Source organism: Aquarana catesbeiana, linkage group LG12, assembly GCF_042186555.1.
Source record: "Aquarana catesbeiana isolate 2022-GZ linkage group LG12, ASM4218655v1, whole genome shotgun sequence".
NCBI lineage: Eukaryota > Metazoa > Chordata > Amphibia > Anura > Ranidae > Aquarana > Aquarana catesbeiana.
In genome coordinates, this window is record NC_133335.1 from 108,653,024 (window position 1) to 108,673,263 (window position 20,240).

At 42.9% G+C, this 20,240-nt stretch overlaps 1 protein-coding gene across 6 annotated transcripts in view; it reads left to right on the top strand.

The window, feature by feature from the left end:
• Window positions 1–20,240, top strand: part of EZH1 (enhancer of zeste 1 polycomb repressive complex 2 subunit) — an 800,790-nt gene that overhangs the window by 426,344 nt on the left and 354,206 nt on the right. For all 6 annotated transcript variants that reach the window (XM_073608276.1, XM_073608272.1, XM_073608277.1 and 3 more), the window contains 2 exons: window positions 13,694–13,785; window positions 16,830–17,010. In XM_073608276.1, the coding sequence (XP_073464377.1) occupies window positions 13,694–13,785; window positions 16,830–17,010 (273 nt within the window). The remainder of the gene's footprint in view (window positions 1–13,693; window positions 13,786–16,829; window positions 17,011–20,240) is intronic.

Consider the following 20,240-nt stretch of genomic DNA (forward strand, 5'->3'; position numbering starts at 1 on the left):
CAAAATGTCTTGGTGTGCTGATACCTTAAAAGTTCCCTTCACTGGAACTAAGGTGCCAAGCCAAACCCCTGAAAAACAACCCCACACTAAAATCCCCCCTCCACCAAATTAATTGGATCAGTGCACAAAGCAAGGTCCATAAAGACCTGAATGAGCGAGTTTCGGATGGAGGAATGTGACTGGTCTGCACAGAGTCCTGACCATAATCCGGTAGAACACCTTTAGGATGAATTAGAGTGGAGACTGTGAGCCAGGCCTTCTCATCCAACATCAGTGCCTGACCTTGCTTTGTGCACTGTGGACAGCCTTCCCAGAAGAGCTGAAGCTGTTATAGCTGCAAAGGGTGGGCCAACACAATATTGGACCCTACGGACTAGGGCTGGAATGCTATTGAGGTTCATGTGCGTGTAAAGGTAAGTGTACCAATACTTTTGAAAATATGTCTGTGTTCTTCACAGGATCCAAAAAAAAAGGCTCCTCAGCTGATGACTTCAGAAACCTGGCTAAAACGTTAACTCTGTCACAGCTGTCCTTAGCTGGTGGCATTCCCCCCCCCCCCCCCAGTTTTTTGGAGAGCTGTAAAGAGCTGTTGGAGCTGGAGATTCAGACCTTCTCATATACTACCATAAATTGAAGCAAAAATTCACAGCAGAAGCTGTGCCCAAAAAAAGAACTAGTCACCAGTATGGCTGGTCTTCCTGCAGCTGATTTTTTTCCCCACTGACTTACCACGCCTTGTTCTCCACTGTGCCTCTGTGTGGAGGCAGTAAACTTGGCAGAGGCACAGGGGTTTCCCTGATTACTGGCAATCTCATGTTTGGTGGGGTAAAATTCAGGAAATTGCGGGAGAGGTACAGAAAGCACAGATCCACATAATGGATGAAGAAGAAGCAGGGAGATTCAAGCATTGCAGGTCTTCAAATGCAGCTTCATTTAAAGCAAGGAAGAGAGTGAGCAGCACAGTAGTGATGTCTGAGGCTGTAGGCCTGAGAGTGCCTAGGCACTTACATACCAGGATGTTTTGAGTTCATATTCATGAGGAATTCAGGTCAAAAAGGTAAGTCATTCAGTGTACTGCTTTGGTACAGTTAATATTTCTAAATGTTCCATTTAACATAGCAAATGTTCACGTTTTGAGTTCAGGTCCACTTCAACTTTTTATGTCAAATGTCAACATTATCTAAAACGTATGTCAAGGCAAGATAACAAAAAACATATGATTGACAACACAGCATTTTTGTTGATTAGATGATGTCAGCCCTGCTCAATGTCTTTTGCTTAACTACTCAACCACTTCCACTCTTAGATCATTGCAACATAAAGGCTGTAGTTCAATATGAGAACTAGTATGGTTCTTTGGAAAAGCATAGGAAGTGTGCAGGGGACATAGAAAGGCTCAAAATTGCTGTCAAGATCAACAGGTGGTTTGCACTTAACAAAGAACTTCCAATGGTATAAAACAGACCAAAAGTGGGCATATAAGAGGCATTCATTGTTTACATGCACTTTAAATCCCAACTACCAAGACAGCATTTATATACTGTATTTTAATCAAAACTAGCTCATTGACTGCTTTCAGGATTTTTGGTTTTATCTCAATCCTTCTCCCTTACATCTTGGCTTTCTCTAATGACTCGCAAGTCATTGACCTATCTCTAGTAATTTGATTAAAGGAAACCTGAGCTGAGATAGATATACAGTGCATCCAACTGTGAATACATATGTACATGTGATTTTTTTCATTTTTTATATATTTTTTTTATATATATAATAAATTTGCAAAGATTTCAAACAAACCTCTTTTACCTTGTCATTATGGGGTATTGTTTGTAGAATTTTGAGGAAAATAATGAATTTAATCCATTTCGAAATAAAGCTGTAACATAAAATGTGGAAAAGTGAAGTGCTGTGAATACTTTCCGGTTGCACTGTAGAGGACATATAAACAACATGCAAAAAATACCTTGTATTGACACGGTTACCAGTTACCCAATAATGCAGTTATAGAGGACTGGACCTACGGTACAAAGATCAATTTAATACTGTATCAAGGTAAAAGAAAAATTTCTGATCCAGTAATGCCTCCAAAAACATGCTCATTGACGAGTTGACGAGTTTATTAGCTTCCTCAGGACAGATACTGGGTAGGTGCTGGTATATTTAAAAGCAAGAGAATACATGTGTATTCAATGTAGTATATATCTATACGACTATGAATTATGATTGTTACAACATTTCTCCAGGAAGATTACATATACATAGAGCCTAATTACATATAAACATAAACAAAACAACATGTATGCTTGCCTGGTAAACTTGTGGCTCAAGGTGTGGGAGAACTTGACCAAACTGACAAACAACCGAAAAAACTAAATTGCATATGTGTGTCTAGAGTGGTGGGATACACATATATCATGTGATCTATAATGCATGGGAACAAAACCTTCAGAGATGCACCAAAAAAATGATGGAACTGTTGGTTGCTGAGTACATGAAAAGTATTAAAGAGGTTGATGAAGAAATTAAACAACTTTATGCCCAAAATCATTTATTATGTTCAAACCCATTGTATAATGTGAAGGATGAAGAATTAAGTGATCATCTTGAACAATTCAACCTAATTAAAAACAAAGAACAAACATTTGCAAGAGACAAAATTGCGTTTGCAAATCATCAATCATATAGATGGTCTCTTCTGAATTTAAAACGCTCTGGTGGCTGGCGTCAAGGGGCACAGCAACCTAGGACCCAGAATGAACAGGAATTTAGGGGCTCAGATTCCTCTAATGCCTCTAATAACTCTCGATTCTCACAAAGTAAGGCTAGATCTCGTGGAAGAAATCGCAATCTCCAAAAGAAACCCTTTAATCACGATAATGGACATACACAAGGTGGTAATAAAAGACTTTACGACGACTCACACCCGGGGGTTCACAGGAACATACTAGATCCAACCCCAATGAGGAGACCTTGGGTACAGCTGCTCATAAATCCTCTACTCAGGTTAAACATGATAGGGGTAAGTCAAGCTCTGCACAATCTTCATCACTTTCTGGTACTATTACACCTTCGTTTTTTTCCGGCCCAAACGAGGGGGTGGTGCCTCCACCAAAAGGAAGGAAAGTAAGCAGCAACTTTGACCCGTTCATAGTCAAAACTCCTCAAGAAATGACATCTTAAATGTAATCAACCTGTCAGATAATAATTTGACTACTGCAGAAATAGAAGTACTAGGTTTGGGTCTAACCTTCTGTCCCACTCAGGAAATCAATTTGAGACTATTAAGGACCTAAACTTGTTTGCTCATAAGCTGATCTACAAGTGTTTATTTGATCAAGAGAGAAGGAGAAGGGATAAAGCCAAAAAGCTTAGAGATCAATAGAAAACTTTTTTCAGTGAGGGCTTTCCGAGCACTAAGAGATCTTACGGATCTTTTGGAAGAAAAATTTGAGCAGCAATCACAGATTTCCCAGGGTTCCGAATGTCCCCACAGTGCTTCATAAATTTTTACGAAAAAGAAATCAGAGAAATGTCCCCCATTACAAACCAATCCAAATGTCCTGGCTTTTGTTACACAGGTCTCAAAGGAAATTGAAAAGCTACAAATATATCCCCATAATGTCGATCATTTGTCCCCCATTTGTTCAGAAACAGGCTTTACAAAATCTTTGTGCACAAGAGGGAATTATTATTAAACCCTCAGACAAAGGGGGCAATATTGTAATCATGGACAGAGTACAATATGTGGCTATTTGTAACAGGATCCTGGGCAATGAGGAATGGTATAAAAAATCTCTGAGGAACACGCTAGTAAGGTTCAGAATGAATTCTTTCTACTTCTGTTGGACTCTTCTCATCAAGGAGTCATTACTAAAGATTTATATGAGGCCCTTCTCGGTAAACACATCCTATCATGCCCACTTTTTATTCTCTTCCTAAGACGGATAAAAATCTGGTGTCCTCCCGGAAGACCAATTATATCCGGAAATGGTGCATACACTTCCTTCATATGTAACGTCTGGAAAATATTCAAGTACCGATGGATACTATTCTAATGGCTATTGACATAGAAGCCCTGTATAGTAGCATTCCACATTCTTCAGGTCTGTCTGTCATACAGGATTTCCTGAGTGAGAGAAGTCAGGACACATGGTCCTTCAGTAAATGTATTCTTTCTATTTTGGAGCATATTTTGACAGGCAACGTTCTCACCTTTAATGATTCCCACTACCTCCAGGTGCAGGGGGTTGCAATGGGGACCTCCTGTGCCCCATCGTATGCCAACCTGTACCTGGGGGGGTGGGAACGTATGCTTTTCTCTGACGACAGGTATGCCAAATATTGGGACTCTATCCTAATGTGGAATAGGTATATAGATGATGTTTTGATGTTGTGGACTGGGTCCACTGCTGATCTAGCTGAATTTATGCATGGTTTAGATCAGAATGCATTTAATTTAAAATTGACTATGCATCAAAGTAAGAAATCCATTATTGAAGGTGACGGAAATATCAATACCACTCTATACCGAAAGGAAACAGCAGGGAACACCCTCTTACACGCTAACAGTTTTCATCCGACCCCTCTTATCAATAGTATTCCTTACGGACAGTATCTCAGGTTACGTAGAATCTGCTCTAATGATATACTATTTAAGCAAGAAGCAGACGAATTACGAATGAGACTGTCCGATAGGGGATACTCAAAGACAACGCTTACAAAGGGTTACAAAAGAGAATCTAAACAGACCAGACAGGAAGCTCTATGTAAGAGACCCCGACAAAATGAGGAAGATACCACCAGGATGATTATTACCTATACCCGCTACCACTCATATATACGATGAATACTTAATAAACACTGGTATCTTCTTACCAATGATCCCATCCTTTGCAAATATACAGGTTCTAAACCTGATATTAATTTCAGGAGGGCAAGATAACTCAGGGACAGATTGATACAGAGCCATTTCATTGAGACAGCCAGGGAAGATACCACCTCCAGAGGAACCTGGCAATGTGGTTCATGCGCTTTTTGTCCATGGATATATGAAAACCATGCAATGTATCTGCCAAGATTACACTCTACGATAGACTACGTCAACTGTCAGACGGAGGGCGCAGTGTACATAGTTTTGCGAATGTGGTAGTTTCTACGTGGGCAAAACCAAACAAGCTTTCTGGCGTCGAATCAAGGATCATATATATCACATCAACAGTAATCATCTGCTGACACCTATAGAACGACATGTAAATCAAAATGCTTGCTGGTGACAGCAGTGTAGTAAAATTTGCAGCATTAGAACACATTCCAATGAACTCTTGAGGTGGTAATCATGATAAAAAGATTCTACAAAGGGAAATGAGATGGATTCACACTGGCTGCTACCACTGCCCCTGGCCTCAACGATGCTATTAGCTACAAGTCTTTTCTTTAAAAATACTCATATCGGGGGCGGGACCGGAAGTTGCCCTGCATGGACGCCTGAACCTCCAGCTCTCCACCAGCCCACAGCGTTAAGGCCTAAAAGGGGGACTTTCAGCTACATTTTATGGGAGGCAGCAGGAGAACCAGATCCTCCAAAACCAGGGGATCATCCCAACCGCCACCCGGCTCCACAACAACCCTCCACGGGTATTTTAAACCCTCCTCTATGTCCGAGGACGAGCGGGACAAGATGGCGCCGACGGCCCCTGCCTCCTCCACAAGGCAGTCACCGCAGCGGAGCTCGGCATCCCCTCCACTACTCCAGAGCACAGCGGACTTAGATCGGGAGACAGGGGACCGGAGAATCAGGGGATCGGCAGCGGTGAGTCCACCCCCTTCACTCCCAGCACAAGGGAGGCATCCCGGCCCGCCTCAGGACGCCTTACTAGGCCTCACTGCCAACCCCTACACGCAGTGCTCACAGGCCTTCCCGCAGCTGCTGCGCACCATGCCTGACCCATCCCTGTCTCTGGGGGGAACGGCGTCCCCCACTCCCTCACTGCAACTCAGTGATTTTCCCCCGCTGCCAGGGCCAGAGAACATGGGGGACACTGAACTGATATCAGGGATGAACTATGACGGAGACACCCTACAACCAATGTTCGGCCCCCCCCTGTCTCCCCTCAGCCGCAACGACAAATCCGCCATAATGCCTCCAGGCCCGCAGAGCAAAGATCAAGCCAGACAAAATCGTATGCCCAGGTAACAGGCTCGCCGACCTTGATCCCTATGGAGGTTATGGAAGGAGGCCCCCCCTCTCACTCACAGAGGCCTTTATGGGGGGACATGAGAGCTCCTCAACCACAATCTTGGGACTCTAGGGGATCACCACCTTCCCCATTTGCAAGGGAACCATCCCCACCACACAGCCCACAACACCACATGGAGCACGCCCAACGCTTCCAGCACCCCACCTCGTGGCAGGACTGCCTCCAGGACTTCAGGCTCCTTATTGAAGAAGTCAAGTCAACATGCCGAGCAGAAATCCAAGTGATACATGCTAACCTTAAACACCTATCTGAAAGGGTGGAGATGGCGGAGGAGGAAATTCAGGAGACCAAGCTGGCGGTACATCGTACCCAAGTACAGGGGGCCGACCACTATATAATGCTCCGGAACATGCAGCGTTACATTGAAGACTTGGATAACCGAGGACGTCGAAACAACATCCGTGTCAGGGGTCTGCCTGAATCAGAGGGTCCCGAAGATCTTCACGAAATTCTGCAACTCCTGTTTAACAATCTTCTAGGGGACCCCCCAAACAAACCCATTGAGATGGACCGTGCCCACCGTGCCCTCCGTCCCAAGGGGCCCATCTCCAGACCCCGAGACGTCATATGCAGGGTCCATTCCTTCCCTCTGAAAGAGGACATTATGCGCAAAGCCCGCATCACAAAAAAGGTACTTTTTGAAAACACGCAAGTCCAGCTATTTCCAGACCTCTCCTGGATAACTTTACAGAAACGCAGACTGCTCCAACCCTTACTTATTCTGCTCCAAGAAAACGACATCACCTACCGCTGGGGATTCCCCTTCAGTCTTACTGCCCGCCGGCAGGGAAAATCTGCAGTGCTACGCTTTCCTGAAGACGTGGAAAATTTTTGTGACACCATGGAGATCCCCACACCTCGCCTGCCTGAATGGGACTTAGTGGATTTGCCCACGCCACCTCCCGTGGTATGGCAGAAGATCCCACCAACTAAGCGCCCCAGAGATCGGGACACCCCCAGCGGACCCACCAAAGCAAAGCCTAAAAAAGGATGACTGTCTTTCTCCCCTCTCCTGCCCCTCCCAATGCAGTTATAAGCTATTCCCCCTAGGCCTCCCCCGCCTATCACTTCATTAGCAACATAGGGCACCCCCTGTTGTTGGAGATGTGTCAGTAGTGGTTCTTCTGGTCACTAATCCCCCCCTAGAGGTCAACCCTATTAGAGTTCCCTATTGTCACTCTGTTTTGAGGACTTGAACACAGCTGATTTTGTTTCGAGTTGTTCACTATGCCCCCCCGGACTGGGCCCCTGTTGGGGGCCCCGATCGGGGGGACCTACTGGAACCTATCAGAACCGGAGCGGTGTATACTGCCCGGGACAACAACAAAATGTTTATTACTAAATGATATGCTACTAACCATTTTTCTCCTTTTCTTTCCTCTTCTCTACTTATTCTACTTCTTCCCTCTCCCCCCCATCCCTTCCCTCTTCATGGCTCGCCGCAGGTCTGGGGCGCTCACTCGGCTACATCTCCCGCTTGAACCCCATCGCTCCTTGGATTTCCTGGAAGGTCCACGGCTGGATAAGCTAAGTAATCTGATGCACGCACACACCGATGACCATGGTTAAGATCTTATCGTTTAATGTCCACGGCTTGAACTCAAACAAAAAAAGGCATCTCGCATTGAGGGAACTCAGGCAGATTGGGGCAGATGTAGCTATGCTGCAGGAGACACACTTCAATAAAGGGAGTGCTTTCGCCTTTGCATCCAAACAGTACCCCCAGATTTATCAGGCCTTTAGTCCTCGTAAGCGCGCGGGTGTAGCCATCCTATTTAAAAGAGGCTCTCCATTTAAATGCTCCGAATCCTTCGTCGACCCGGGAGGACACTATATAATTTTGAGAGGTCAGTGGCAAACACAGGCGGTAACTTTCTGCAATATCTACGCACCCAATACCCATCAAATACATTTCCTGTCCAGGGTCCTCGCACGCCTGTTTAGACAGCCCAATGATTATTTGATCATTGGCGGAGATTTCAACTTAGTGCACTCGGTAGGTCTAGACCGCCATGTGATTAATCCCGCAACCCATCAGACTCGGGCCGCCCGTGATTCCAAGTTGTTTCGTCAACTAACTAGGCGCCATGCTTTATTCGATGCATGGAGAGCTCTACACCCAGGGGATAGGCAATACACATTTTATTCTGCCCCTCACCACATGCATTCCCGCATAGACTATATCTTCGTCAATAACAATACCCTACGCGCCACCAAAACCGCCCGGATTCTCCCCATCTCTTGGTCCGACCACGCCCCAGTTCTCATATCACTAGAAATAGGCACTCCTACCCGCAAACCTAGTAATTGGCAGCTAAACAACTTCCTCTTACAACACATCCCGTCCAGATCGGAACTAGAGACAACTTTGCAGAACTACTTCCTAGAAAACAACACCCCCGAAGTCTCCCTATCCACTCTCTGGGAGGCTCACAAGGCAGTCCTCAGGGGACGGTGTATAGCGATCTCTTCGGCCATGAAGAAAAATGCGATGGCATCTAAAACTCAAGCCGAAAGAGACCTTAAGACTCTAGAACTCCGACTGCAGGTATCACCATCCCTAAACCTTCTCAAAAAAGTGGTCTGCCTCAGAAACACCCTCCGAGACTTGGTGTTAGGACAAGTAGAGAAGGCACTTACTCGATTAAGACAAACATATTACGATAAAGGGAATAAGGCCCATACTATCCTGGCACGTAAACTCTTGGAGCGCTCTCACATGTCCACACCCCACCAAATTAAGGATAAAAAGGGGGCCCTCATGTCACACCCCCAAGACATAGCCCGGACTTTCGGAGAATTTTACACAACCCTATATAATAATCCTGAAATTCCCCGAGACCCGCCCCCTCCTGACATAAAAGACCGTATGAGACAATACCTAGAGGAAAGTGGACTCCCTAAAATACAGAAGACGGACCTAATGTCACTTAATGCTCCAATTACAGAGGAAGAGCTAACGGCCACTATCAAAACCCTGCCCTCTCATAAATCACCTGGCCCGGACGGCCTTCCTTATGAGTACTATAAGGCATTCCTCCCGATTCTACTGCCCTATATGTGTAGGTTGTTTAACGCCTTCTTTCAGAAAACCTCCATTCCCACTGATATGCAGAGGTCGTTCCTCACGTTGATTCCCAAACCTGACAAGGATCCTTCTGTGTGTGCCAGCTACAGGCCAATCGCACTCCTAAACTCTGATTTAAAAATCTTTACTAAACTCCTCTCAATGCGACTGAACCTGATACTTCCCTCGCTAATACACAAGGATCAGGTGGGATTCGTCCCTCTACGTCAGGCGGGGGATAATACGAGACGAATTATTGACCTAATAGACGTGGCGAACAGGAATAAGCTGCAGGCTTTAGTTCTTGGCTTAGATGCGGAAAAAGCTTTCGACCGCCTTGGCTGGTCCTTCCTCTTCGCCACGTTGAACTGCATGGGATTTCAGGGCCCATTTCTCCAAGCTATCAGACATCTGTACACTAACCCCTCGTCTCAAGTAAAAACTCCCTTTGCCCTATCACAGGCTTTTCCAATCGCGAATGGAACCCGCCAGGGGTGCCCACTCTCACCCTTACTTTTTGCGCTGTGTGTCGAGCCTCTGGCGGCGTCCATTCGAAAAAACCCGAACATCCACGGCATCCCGTTGAAAGATAGGGAATTTAAACTAGCTTTGTTTGCTGATGACATTATCCTCACCCTAACCCAGCCCAGAATATCACTCCCTAACTTGCACGCCGAACTTGACTTATATAGATCCCTCTCGGGGTACAAGATAAATGCAGCTAAATCAGAAGCTCTACCCATCAATATTCCAACACAGGAGACCCAACACCTACAACTCTGTTTCCCCTACCATTGGAAGACATCATCACTGAAATACCTGGGAATACAGATAACTCCCTCCTATCCCACCCTATACCGAGCCAATTATCCTCCTCTCTTTAAAAACATAAGGGACCTTCTACTAAAATGGAAGGCCCATCATATCTCCCTACTAGGGAGGATAGCTTCTGTTAAGATGGTTATCCTGCCGAAGCTGCTGTATTTATTCCAAACTCTCCCCATCCCAATACCTCTAGCGGACCTGAAAAAACTCCAAGCGGATTTAACACGATTTGTTTGGAATTACAAAAGACACAGAATCTCACAATCAGTCATGACAGCGGCGCGATCAGACGGCGGATTATCATTCCCTGACCTAACTAAATACTACCAAGCCACCCAATTGCGAACCCTGGCCTCTTGGTTCACCCAACGCTCATATAATAAGTGGACAGAAATAGAAAAACTATGGATGGCCCCAGTCCATCCAAACAGCATGCTGTGGAATGCGGAGGTGAAGGTGGGGTCCACTCAACTTTTGGGCCCCATGCTCCACATTAGTACACTTTGGCGTAAATTATCACGGCTTTATAAGCTACGCTCAGAAAGCTCACTCCTCACATCGTTCCTCTACAACCCCAAGCTGCCTGCAGGCCTTACTCACCAGATGTCTTATCCATGGGCGATGAGGAATCTGTTCCACTTTGGTCATTTGGTGCACCCATGCACGCGCAGATTGCTGTCCTTCACGGAACTCCAGAAAAAATTTGATTTAGCGAGGCAAGTGTTCTATGGATACTTGCAGATTAGGCACTACGCTCAATCAATCGCCCCGAACCTACAGTTCTCGGCCCCATCACCCTTTGAGGGATTGATGTTAGAAGGCTCGACCAGACGCGGGCTAATATCCGATATTTATCGGATACTGAACTCTTATAACTTTACAGACCATGGCAAACATCCGTACATGACCCGCTGGGAGAGGTTCTTGGGGGAGGAGATCCCGCAAGCTACCTGGAAGACGATTTGGACCCGGGCGGCTAAAAGCTCATTATGCACTCTGTACAAAGAGAATGCCTACAAAGTTCTTTTCTTCTGGTATATGACGCCTGATGTCCTCCACACCATTTTCCCATCTAGTTCGGATAGATGCTGGCGGTGCATGAAGGACAGGGGGACCTTATATCACATCTATTGGTCATGTCCCAAAATAGCCCCCTTCTGGACGGAAACGCAATCATTGTTGAATCGCCTACTGGGCGTCCAGGTCCCCAAAGTCCCGAAACTGTTTCTTCTTGGGGTGTCTGGGTTACGTATATCCCGACACTCCAGGAAACTGCTAGATCATGTTCTCACAGCGGCGAGATGCCTGGTAGCCCTCTATTGGAAGAAACAGATTCCACCCTCCCAAACGGACCTCTATACCAGAATAAAGGACATAGAGCTAATGGAGAAAATGACAGCCAGGATACAAAACAGAATGGAGGCTCATGACATGGTCTGGGAGGAATGGCACAGGCGGGAGGATCCGCCCTAGGTCTGCGGCCAGACCCCCCCCCCCCCCATCTCCCCTTCCCCCTCTCATCCCTCTTTTCTTTTTTCCTCCTTTATCTTCTTTCTCTCTGTAAAATGCTAAAACATACTCAGTCCAATGATGTTACTTGCTGGTTGACAGCCTTAGATGATATGGAAGATATTATACCACTACTGTGTCTGGATGACTATCATCAGAAGCTCAATGTCTACTGGCTGGACTGTTTACCAATTGCACTTAATTATAAGCGACACTACTGTTCTATGCATATGTATGTCTTTATGCTTAATAAAAATTGTTATTTGAAAAAAAAAAAAAAAAATACTCATATCTCTTTCTTCACGGGAAGATATCTGTTCATTATGCTGTGTGTATGGATCTGTTACAGGGTGTAATGGAACCGTCTTCTGGTCTGGCCACACCAGATATTTGTTTATTTTTACATTTATCTGTATGTCTGTCTTGTCGTGAGCTTGCGGGTTGCTTGTTGGAGGGAGTTTCCTGTTTTCGGGGATCCATGATGTTGATGCGTTTTTTGTTTTGCATGTGTGCGGCTTGCGTGGCGTTTATGCGATATATCATTGCACTATTTGCCGCATATGCCCTATTATGGAGGGCTTGTTGTTGTCTGTCCACTTATCTGGGGGTAGAGTTTGGCGTTGGCCACTTGGTGTGTGTTTGCGTGGATATGTGTCATTATACTATGTGATTTTGTGTGCTAAAGTGAATATTTTTTATCCATTCCATTATTTCTATTACAGGGGCACACTTTTCCCCTATGTATGCTGCAATACCAACTTGAGCCCCAATAAAAGGTCTCCCCCTATGTGATAAGTGCAGGTATTACACATTCAGGTGGGTCCGTGCGTTTTTTTTTTTTTTTTTAATATGCCAAATACCTAATAGTTTGCTATGCCCCCTCTTTTAGATATTCTATTCGCCTCTATACTTAAGTGGACTGTATACTTACCCATTTAATAACTTGGTCCGGTATACATGGGCCATCTCTTAGTACTATTGGTAAGTACCATTCGTGTATACTCTCTGGATATCTTCTTTTGTAATTTTTCTCGATTATACATACCCTATCTAAAGGGTTAATATCTGATTATTGACTTGGTTTATTTTTAGATATTGTATTGAACACATAGTGGGAATTTGTGACCACTTACCGCTGTGTGTGATTTATACTCAATTACCTATACATGACTACTATATACCAGGTGAGAGCTAAGTCTAATATAAATCGGTCTTTGAATTGGGGGACTTTTATAGCAGCACTTTAATCTATAACGCATATGTTTGTTGTTTTATTTAGTGGTATCTATTATAGACCACATGATATGTGTATCCCCCCACTGTAGATACACACATGCAATTTCGTTTTTTCGGTTGTTTGTCAGTTTGGTCAAATTCTCCCACGCCTTGAGCCACAAGTTTACCAGGCAAGCATACACATTGTTTTGTTTATATGTAATTAGTCTCTCTGTATACGTACTCCTCCTGGAGAAATGTTGTAACAATCATAATTCATACTTGTATAGATATATACTACATTGAATATTTACACATGTACTCTCTTGCTTTTAAATATACCAGCACCTACCCAGTATCTGTCCTGAGGAAGCTAATATTTTAGTGAAACACGTCAATGAGCAAGTTTTTGGAGGCGTTACTGGATCAGAAATTTTTCTTTTACCTTGATACAGTATTAAATTAATCTTTGTACCGTAGGTCCAGTCCTCTATAACTGCATTATTGGGTAACTGGTAACCGTGTCCATACAGGGTGTTTTTTGTATGTTGTTTATATGTTTTTTTAACTATGTTGTAATAAAATTTATACTTTGTTACTGATTCTCTCTCTCTCTCATTATGTACCCACAAAGTTCGCTAATTTTTTGACTTGGTCAATCCTTGACTATATGTTTTGGATGTCGGCATGGTGAGGGTCTTCCCTACTTATTCTTGTTTATAAGGGAACTGATTGGTTGCTAATGACAAGAATAGGTCTTTTAAACACTTTCATACACAAGTGTCTTTTCTGTTTCAGTTAACTGTGTTTTGTTTTTTAGCATTTCACGCAAGTCCTAATGTGTGCAGAAGACGAAGTCGAGAAATTAAGATTGAGACTGAACCATGTGGAAACCACTGCTTCTTGTGGCTGGTTGGTGCACTTTTACCTTATCACTAGACTCTAAAAATACTATTTTTTAGGTGACATTCTTTTATTTTTAACAGATATATTTTTGTAGGGGGGGGATCAGTGAAATCGGACTTGCTCTTTTACTCCTGTATGGATATTTTGCCAGCACACCAACAAGCTTGTTTCAAAATTCAAAGTGCTTTATTCTTGTATGATCACATGGAAAAAAAAAAACATTTCGGGACCTCCCAGGGTCCCTTACTCAAACATGTGATATCCCACTCCTGTTGTACAATGTAATTCGTTGGGAGATGTTGTAGCACCCTTCTAACCACATTGTCGATTCCAATACGAACAACTGTTATCAGTAGTTTGCTGAGTGTTTATATCAACTTAGTTTAATAAAGCTGACACACTATGAAATGTGGAGACCATATGATGCTCACCTGCATCATGGTGAGGGATATATGGTATACATTTAGTCTTACTATGTAGCCTGTCTGTGCACTGCAAGTGTTTGGAGTTGGCATAATTCACCCATTCACTTTTACATGACTAAAAAATTCCACACCCAACCTACATTACTTTTGCCATCTTGCTGTTTCATATTCAACAATATTTTTTCTTGTTACGAAAGAATCAGCTTCTAACCTCAGCTTGGTAAATTAAGCTTTGACAATAAAATCTAGAAGCTGTGCGCATCAGTTTTAGTAAATCACCCCACTGTGTTTCAATTAAGGGAGATTATTGCTGGTGTATTACTTTTAAACTTCATGAAGTGAAGGGGAAATATCAAAAAACTTTTTTGACCTTTTGCGACATGAGCTTCAGTGGAGATCATAAGCCAGTGGGGAGCATGGAAAATAATGTGGTAGCAACCATACTAGAGCTCTCTCTTCTTATTTATTAATAGTAGACAGTGTAGATTTGATTAGTTACACAACAAGAAACAACAAAATATTGGGATTTTATAGGTGCTGAAACCTCATCCTAGAATGATGAATCTTACAACGTGATATTAAAATTTAATTTTATTATAAATTGTTAAAATTATGTCTATACCAATACTAATAGACATATTGAAAAAAACAAGAGTTATACAGCATAACGCTATTAGATTAGACAAACTTCCCCCTCTCCAAAGTGTAGTAATTCCTATAGAGACAAATGTATTATGTAGTCATGGATAACCATGGCAAACAATATTTCACATACATGAGGAGATGCACAACCCGACTTGTTTCACCGTGTCGGCTTCTTCAGGGATTTCTTTGGAGGAGAATGAATGTGGTAGAGTTGCTGTAAAAGAAACAAAGGATACAAATAATATACATTCACAAATGTTCCTAAGTTCTTAAACAATTGATATCATGATGGTTGTTCTACAGTAGTTAAAAAACTTACATCTGGTATGTATTGCCTTTGGAAAGTCCCTTAGGGGCATTACACACTCCTGCCAGAGCACTATAATGTGGACCAGGCATCTGTCTGTCAGGTGGACCTGGGGTAAGCTATATGTGTTATTAGCTGTGGAGTTTTCTGGCCTGATTGCTTAGTTATAGTATCAACTAATGTATCTATTGATAAAATTCCAGTGTCTGACAACATTGAAATCTTGCTGTCTCCAATTTATGCACAAGATGGCGATACTGAGTAGATGATATACATATGTATAGTGTCTAGTATATTGTTTGCATGGTGGTGGCCACTAGATGGCAGCAATCAGGAATTTTTACGCAGTGTACTGTGTGATCCCCTTATGACACTTTACATATATTTAATGGTTTCGGTTTGTGAGGTGGGTGGTACTATGTGCCCCGACTGCCTTGCTTTTCGTCCAGATGGATGGATGGGTAAGGGATTGATCTGGGCGCTGTTAGGCCGTTACTGCTTGTGCGGTAGCATATTCAGCAATGTCAGGCTCGCAGCTGTTTCAGCTGAGTATTTAAGGGTGGAATGATTGTTTGCACAAGTGGGTCATTATTTGGAGGTACTTTCAATGGTGGCAGTTGTATCCAGCTCAGATTAGGTGAAAGGTGTGGACAGTTTAGCTGTGACATGCTCTACGTGGGAGATAAAGTATATAAATTGTGTTTGACTAGATGATATGGAATGTGCAGGCCTTCTGGGAAGGTAAATGAGTATTGTTTCTCCTATGATATTTCAGATCTGATACTGTGCGCTATATCCCAGCCAGTGGAATCTGCCTACCTTGTTTGTTCATGGATTTGAACAGAAGGTTTCTTTTTTAGGTATGTTTTATATGATGGAGAGTAAATGGCTACACTTTGCTTTGAGTGGAGGGTATGTTATAGTTGTGTGTCATCTATCATCCCCTTTTTTCAGTACCTTTTGGTTAAACATAGGATTGAACAGTTTGAATTGCCAATCCCTATGTATTGGACCAGTATTTGGCTTTTGGGATAAGCCTTTCCATTCGACTCCAGGTCCGCATGACATAGACAGACGCCCGGTCCACATTATCATGCTTTGGCAGGAATGTGTAATACCCCCAAGGGGCCTCCCAAAAAGAATACATACCAGATGTAAGGTTTTAACTACTGTATAGCAATTTTTTGTACCCATTTGTTTCTTTTACAGCAACTCTACTACATCCATTTCCCTCCAAAGAGTACCCTGAAGAAGCGGACAAGGGGAAATGCGTCAGTTATGCATCTCCTCATATATGTATCTCCTCATATATGTGGAATATTGTTTGCCATGGTTATCCATGACTGCATAATACATTTGTCTATAGAGGAATTACTATACTTTGGAGAGGGGGAAGTTTTGTCTAATCTATTAGAGTTACACTGTCTAAATCTTGTTTTTTTTTTCAATATGTCTATTATTTGGAAGAGACAAAATTTGAACAATTTATAATAAAATTAAATTGTAATATCACGTTGTAAGATTCATCATTCTAGGAGGAGGTTTTAGCACCTGTAAAGTCCCAAAATGTTGTTTCTTGTCGTGTATCTTTACTTGGGGATGTGATGCTGATTGTCCACTGAGTACATTATTATTATATAGATTTGATTAGTCTTCAACTTTCAATCTTTTAGGAGGGTGCCAAAGAGTATGCTGTATTGAACAACCCAAGATTGAAGTGTTTGGGAAGACGTCGAAGGAAAAATCCAACCAATGCTACTTCCAGCTCTGGTGCTTCCACTTCTGGCTTGGCAGAGGCCAAAGAAGGCGATAGTGATCGAGACACTGGAAATGAATGTGCTTCCAGTTCTTCTGGTGAGGAGAAAAGTGTGGGGACCAAGAGATTACACATGAGAAGAGATTCTGGAGAAAGTTGTAGAGGATATTAATAGCCAATGTAAGGCCTAGCTGGTAAATGATAGTAGTGTAGATGATGCAGTATACTGTATTTCTGTTTTTTTGGATAAGGAAAGATTTTTTTAAAAAGAGACATCCTTTTGGCCTTTTTCACATTGCTCACAAATAGTATTTAAATAGCAAACTACTGTGTTGTAAAGCACATGTCATTAGCTAAATAAAACTGTTATACAAATATAAATAAAAAACATTCCATTTGCATTGTTGACCACAGACTTGGAACTGACCTTGGCTATTACTGCTAGGAGTAGTGCACAAGACCTCCCCTGTGTGACCGCGTTATATGCTGAATAGCTATAAATGTTACTTCAGGTTTGAATTGATTATATTTCAATATAATGCACTGGTGCAATTAAAACTAACAGATCTCGCTGCCCATTTGCTGTAAACATTTGTCAGGAGTAGAGAGGGATTATGGGTATTGCGAGGTTACATTAGGGAGATTGTCAATAATAAAATCCTGCAAAATTGAATTCAAACTGCCTAGGCAAAATAAAAAGCAAACATATACGGCACATCTCAGGAATACAGAGACATTTTCACGTTTTGTCCCTCTAAAAACACAACTACTGAAAAATACCTGTTAATAATGTGCCAGAAATTCTGTGAGCTCCTAATTTCCTGTTTGAGCGGACGACTGAGATTAGAAGAGAGGGAGGTATTTTGTAGTAGCAGAGGAGAACTGGGCAGGGCTGACAACAATGGTTGAAATTTCCCTGCAGCAGAGGCACTGTCATCAGCTCAAACAGGAAGTTAGGTGCTTACTGGATTTCTGACCAAACAGGTATTTTTCTGTACTTTCAGCGATATTAAAAGGAAGAAACCAGGGGAAATGTTCATGCATTACAGGTTTGTGCTACATTATATTCTTTCTATCACCTATTGAGACGCACAGCTTGATGGTATTAAGGCAAACAGCCACGTACAGGAGAAATGGACACTAGGCTCATAGAAAGTGAAGGCTTATGCCTTTTTAAGGTTATAACCTCTTTCACTTCTCACATTGCCAGTTGTCTTTTGCTTGATTGGAATAATTTCTATTATTGCTGCTGGTAGATACATATCTGATGTTATAGTTACATAGGTTGAAAAACACAAGTCTATCTTGTTTAGTGAGTATAGAAAATAAATATGTAGAAAACTTCCATGTACAGAATCCTATAGTCACAGTTAATCCAGAGGAAAACCTAAAACACCCCTCTAAAGCATGGTCCAATTTGCTTCCTGACCCCTCCAAGGCAATGTGATACTCCCTGGATCAACAGTCACTGATGTTATTTCCTATAAATGTTAATATCTAGTTATATAGTATCTCACAAAAGTGTGTACACTTCTCGCATTTTTGTAAATATTTTATTCTATCTTTTCATGTGACAACACTGAAGAAATTACACTTTGCTGCAATGTAAAGTAGTGAGTGTACAGCTTGTATAACAATGTAAATTTGCTGTCCCCTCAAAATAACTCAACACACAGCCATTAATGTCTAAACCGCTGGCAACAAAAGTGAGTACACCCCTAAGTGAAAATGTCCAAATTGTGCCCAAAGTGTCAATATTTTGTGGGGCAACCATTATTTTCCAGCACTGCCTTAACCCTCTTGGGCATGGAGTTCACCAGAGCTTCACAGGTTGCCACTGGAGTCCTCTTCCACTCCTCCATGATGACATTACAGAGCTGGTGGATGGTAGAGACCTTGCGCTCCTCCACCTTCTGTTTGAGGATGCCCCACAGATGCTTAATATGGTTTAGATCTGGAGACATGCTTGGACAGTCCATCACCTTTACCTTCAGCTTCTTTATCAAGACAGTGGTCGTCTTGGAGGCATGTTTGGGCTTGTTATTATGCTGGAATACTGCCCTGCAGCCCAGTCTCCGAAGGGAAGGGATCATGCTCTGCTTCAGTATGTCAAAAAAATCCTTGTACCTATATTGTTCAGGGATGCTTGTCTTGATTTTGTCACCAATCCACATTACCACACTCTACACAGCCATTAATGTCTAAACCACTGGCAACAAAAGTGAGTACACTCCTAAGTGAAAATGTCCAAATTGGGCCCAAACTCAATATTTTGTGTGGCCACCATTATTTTTCAGCACTGCCTTAACCCTCTTGGGCATAGAGTTTACCAGAGCTTCACAGGTTGCCACTGGATTCCTCTTCCACTCCTCCATGGCGACATCACAGAGCTGGTGGTTGTTAGAGACCTTGCACTCCTCCACATTAAGTTCGAGGATACCCCACATATACTTAATAGGGTTTAGGTCATGCTGCCCCAGACCATTACCCTCCCACCACTATGCTTGACTGTAGTCAAGACACACTTGTCTTTGTACTCCTCACCTGGTTGCCCCCACACATGCTTGACACCATCTGAACCAAATAAGTTTATCTTGGTCTCATCAGACCACAGGACATGGTTCCAGTAATCCATGTCCTTAGTCTGCTTGACTTCAGCAAACTGTTTGCAGGCTTTCTTGTGCATCATCTTTAGAAGAGGCTTCCTTCTGGGACGACATTATGCAGACCAATTTTATGCAGTGTGTGGTGTATGGTCTAAGCACTGACAGGCTGACCCCCCCCACCCCTTCAACCTCTACAGCAATACTGGCAGCACTCATATGTCTATTTCCCAAGGACAACCTCTGGATATGACACTGAGCATGTGCACTCAACTTCTTTGGTCGATCATGGCAAGGCCTGTTCTGACTGGAACCTGTCCTGTTAAACCACTGTATGGCCTTGGCCACCGCGCTGCAGCCCAGTTTCAGGGTCTTGGCAATCTACATATAGCCTAAGCCATCTTTATGTAAAGCAACAATATTTTTTTTTTAAAGATCCTCAGAGTTCTTTGCCATGAGGTGCCATGTTGAATTGCCAGTGACCAGTATGAGAGAGTGAGAGCAATAACACCAAATTTAACACATCTGCTCCCCATACACACTTGAGACCTTGTAACACTAATGAGTCACATGACAGCGGGAGGCAAAATGGCTAATTGGGCCCAATTTGGACATTTTCACTTAGGGGTGTACTCACTTTTGTTGCCAGCAGTTTAGACATGATTAACTATGTGTTGAGTAATTTTGAGGGGACAGCAAATTTATACTCTTATGCAAGCTGTACA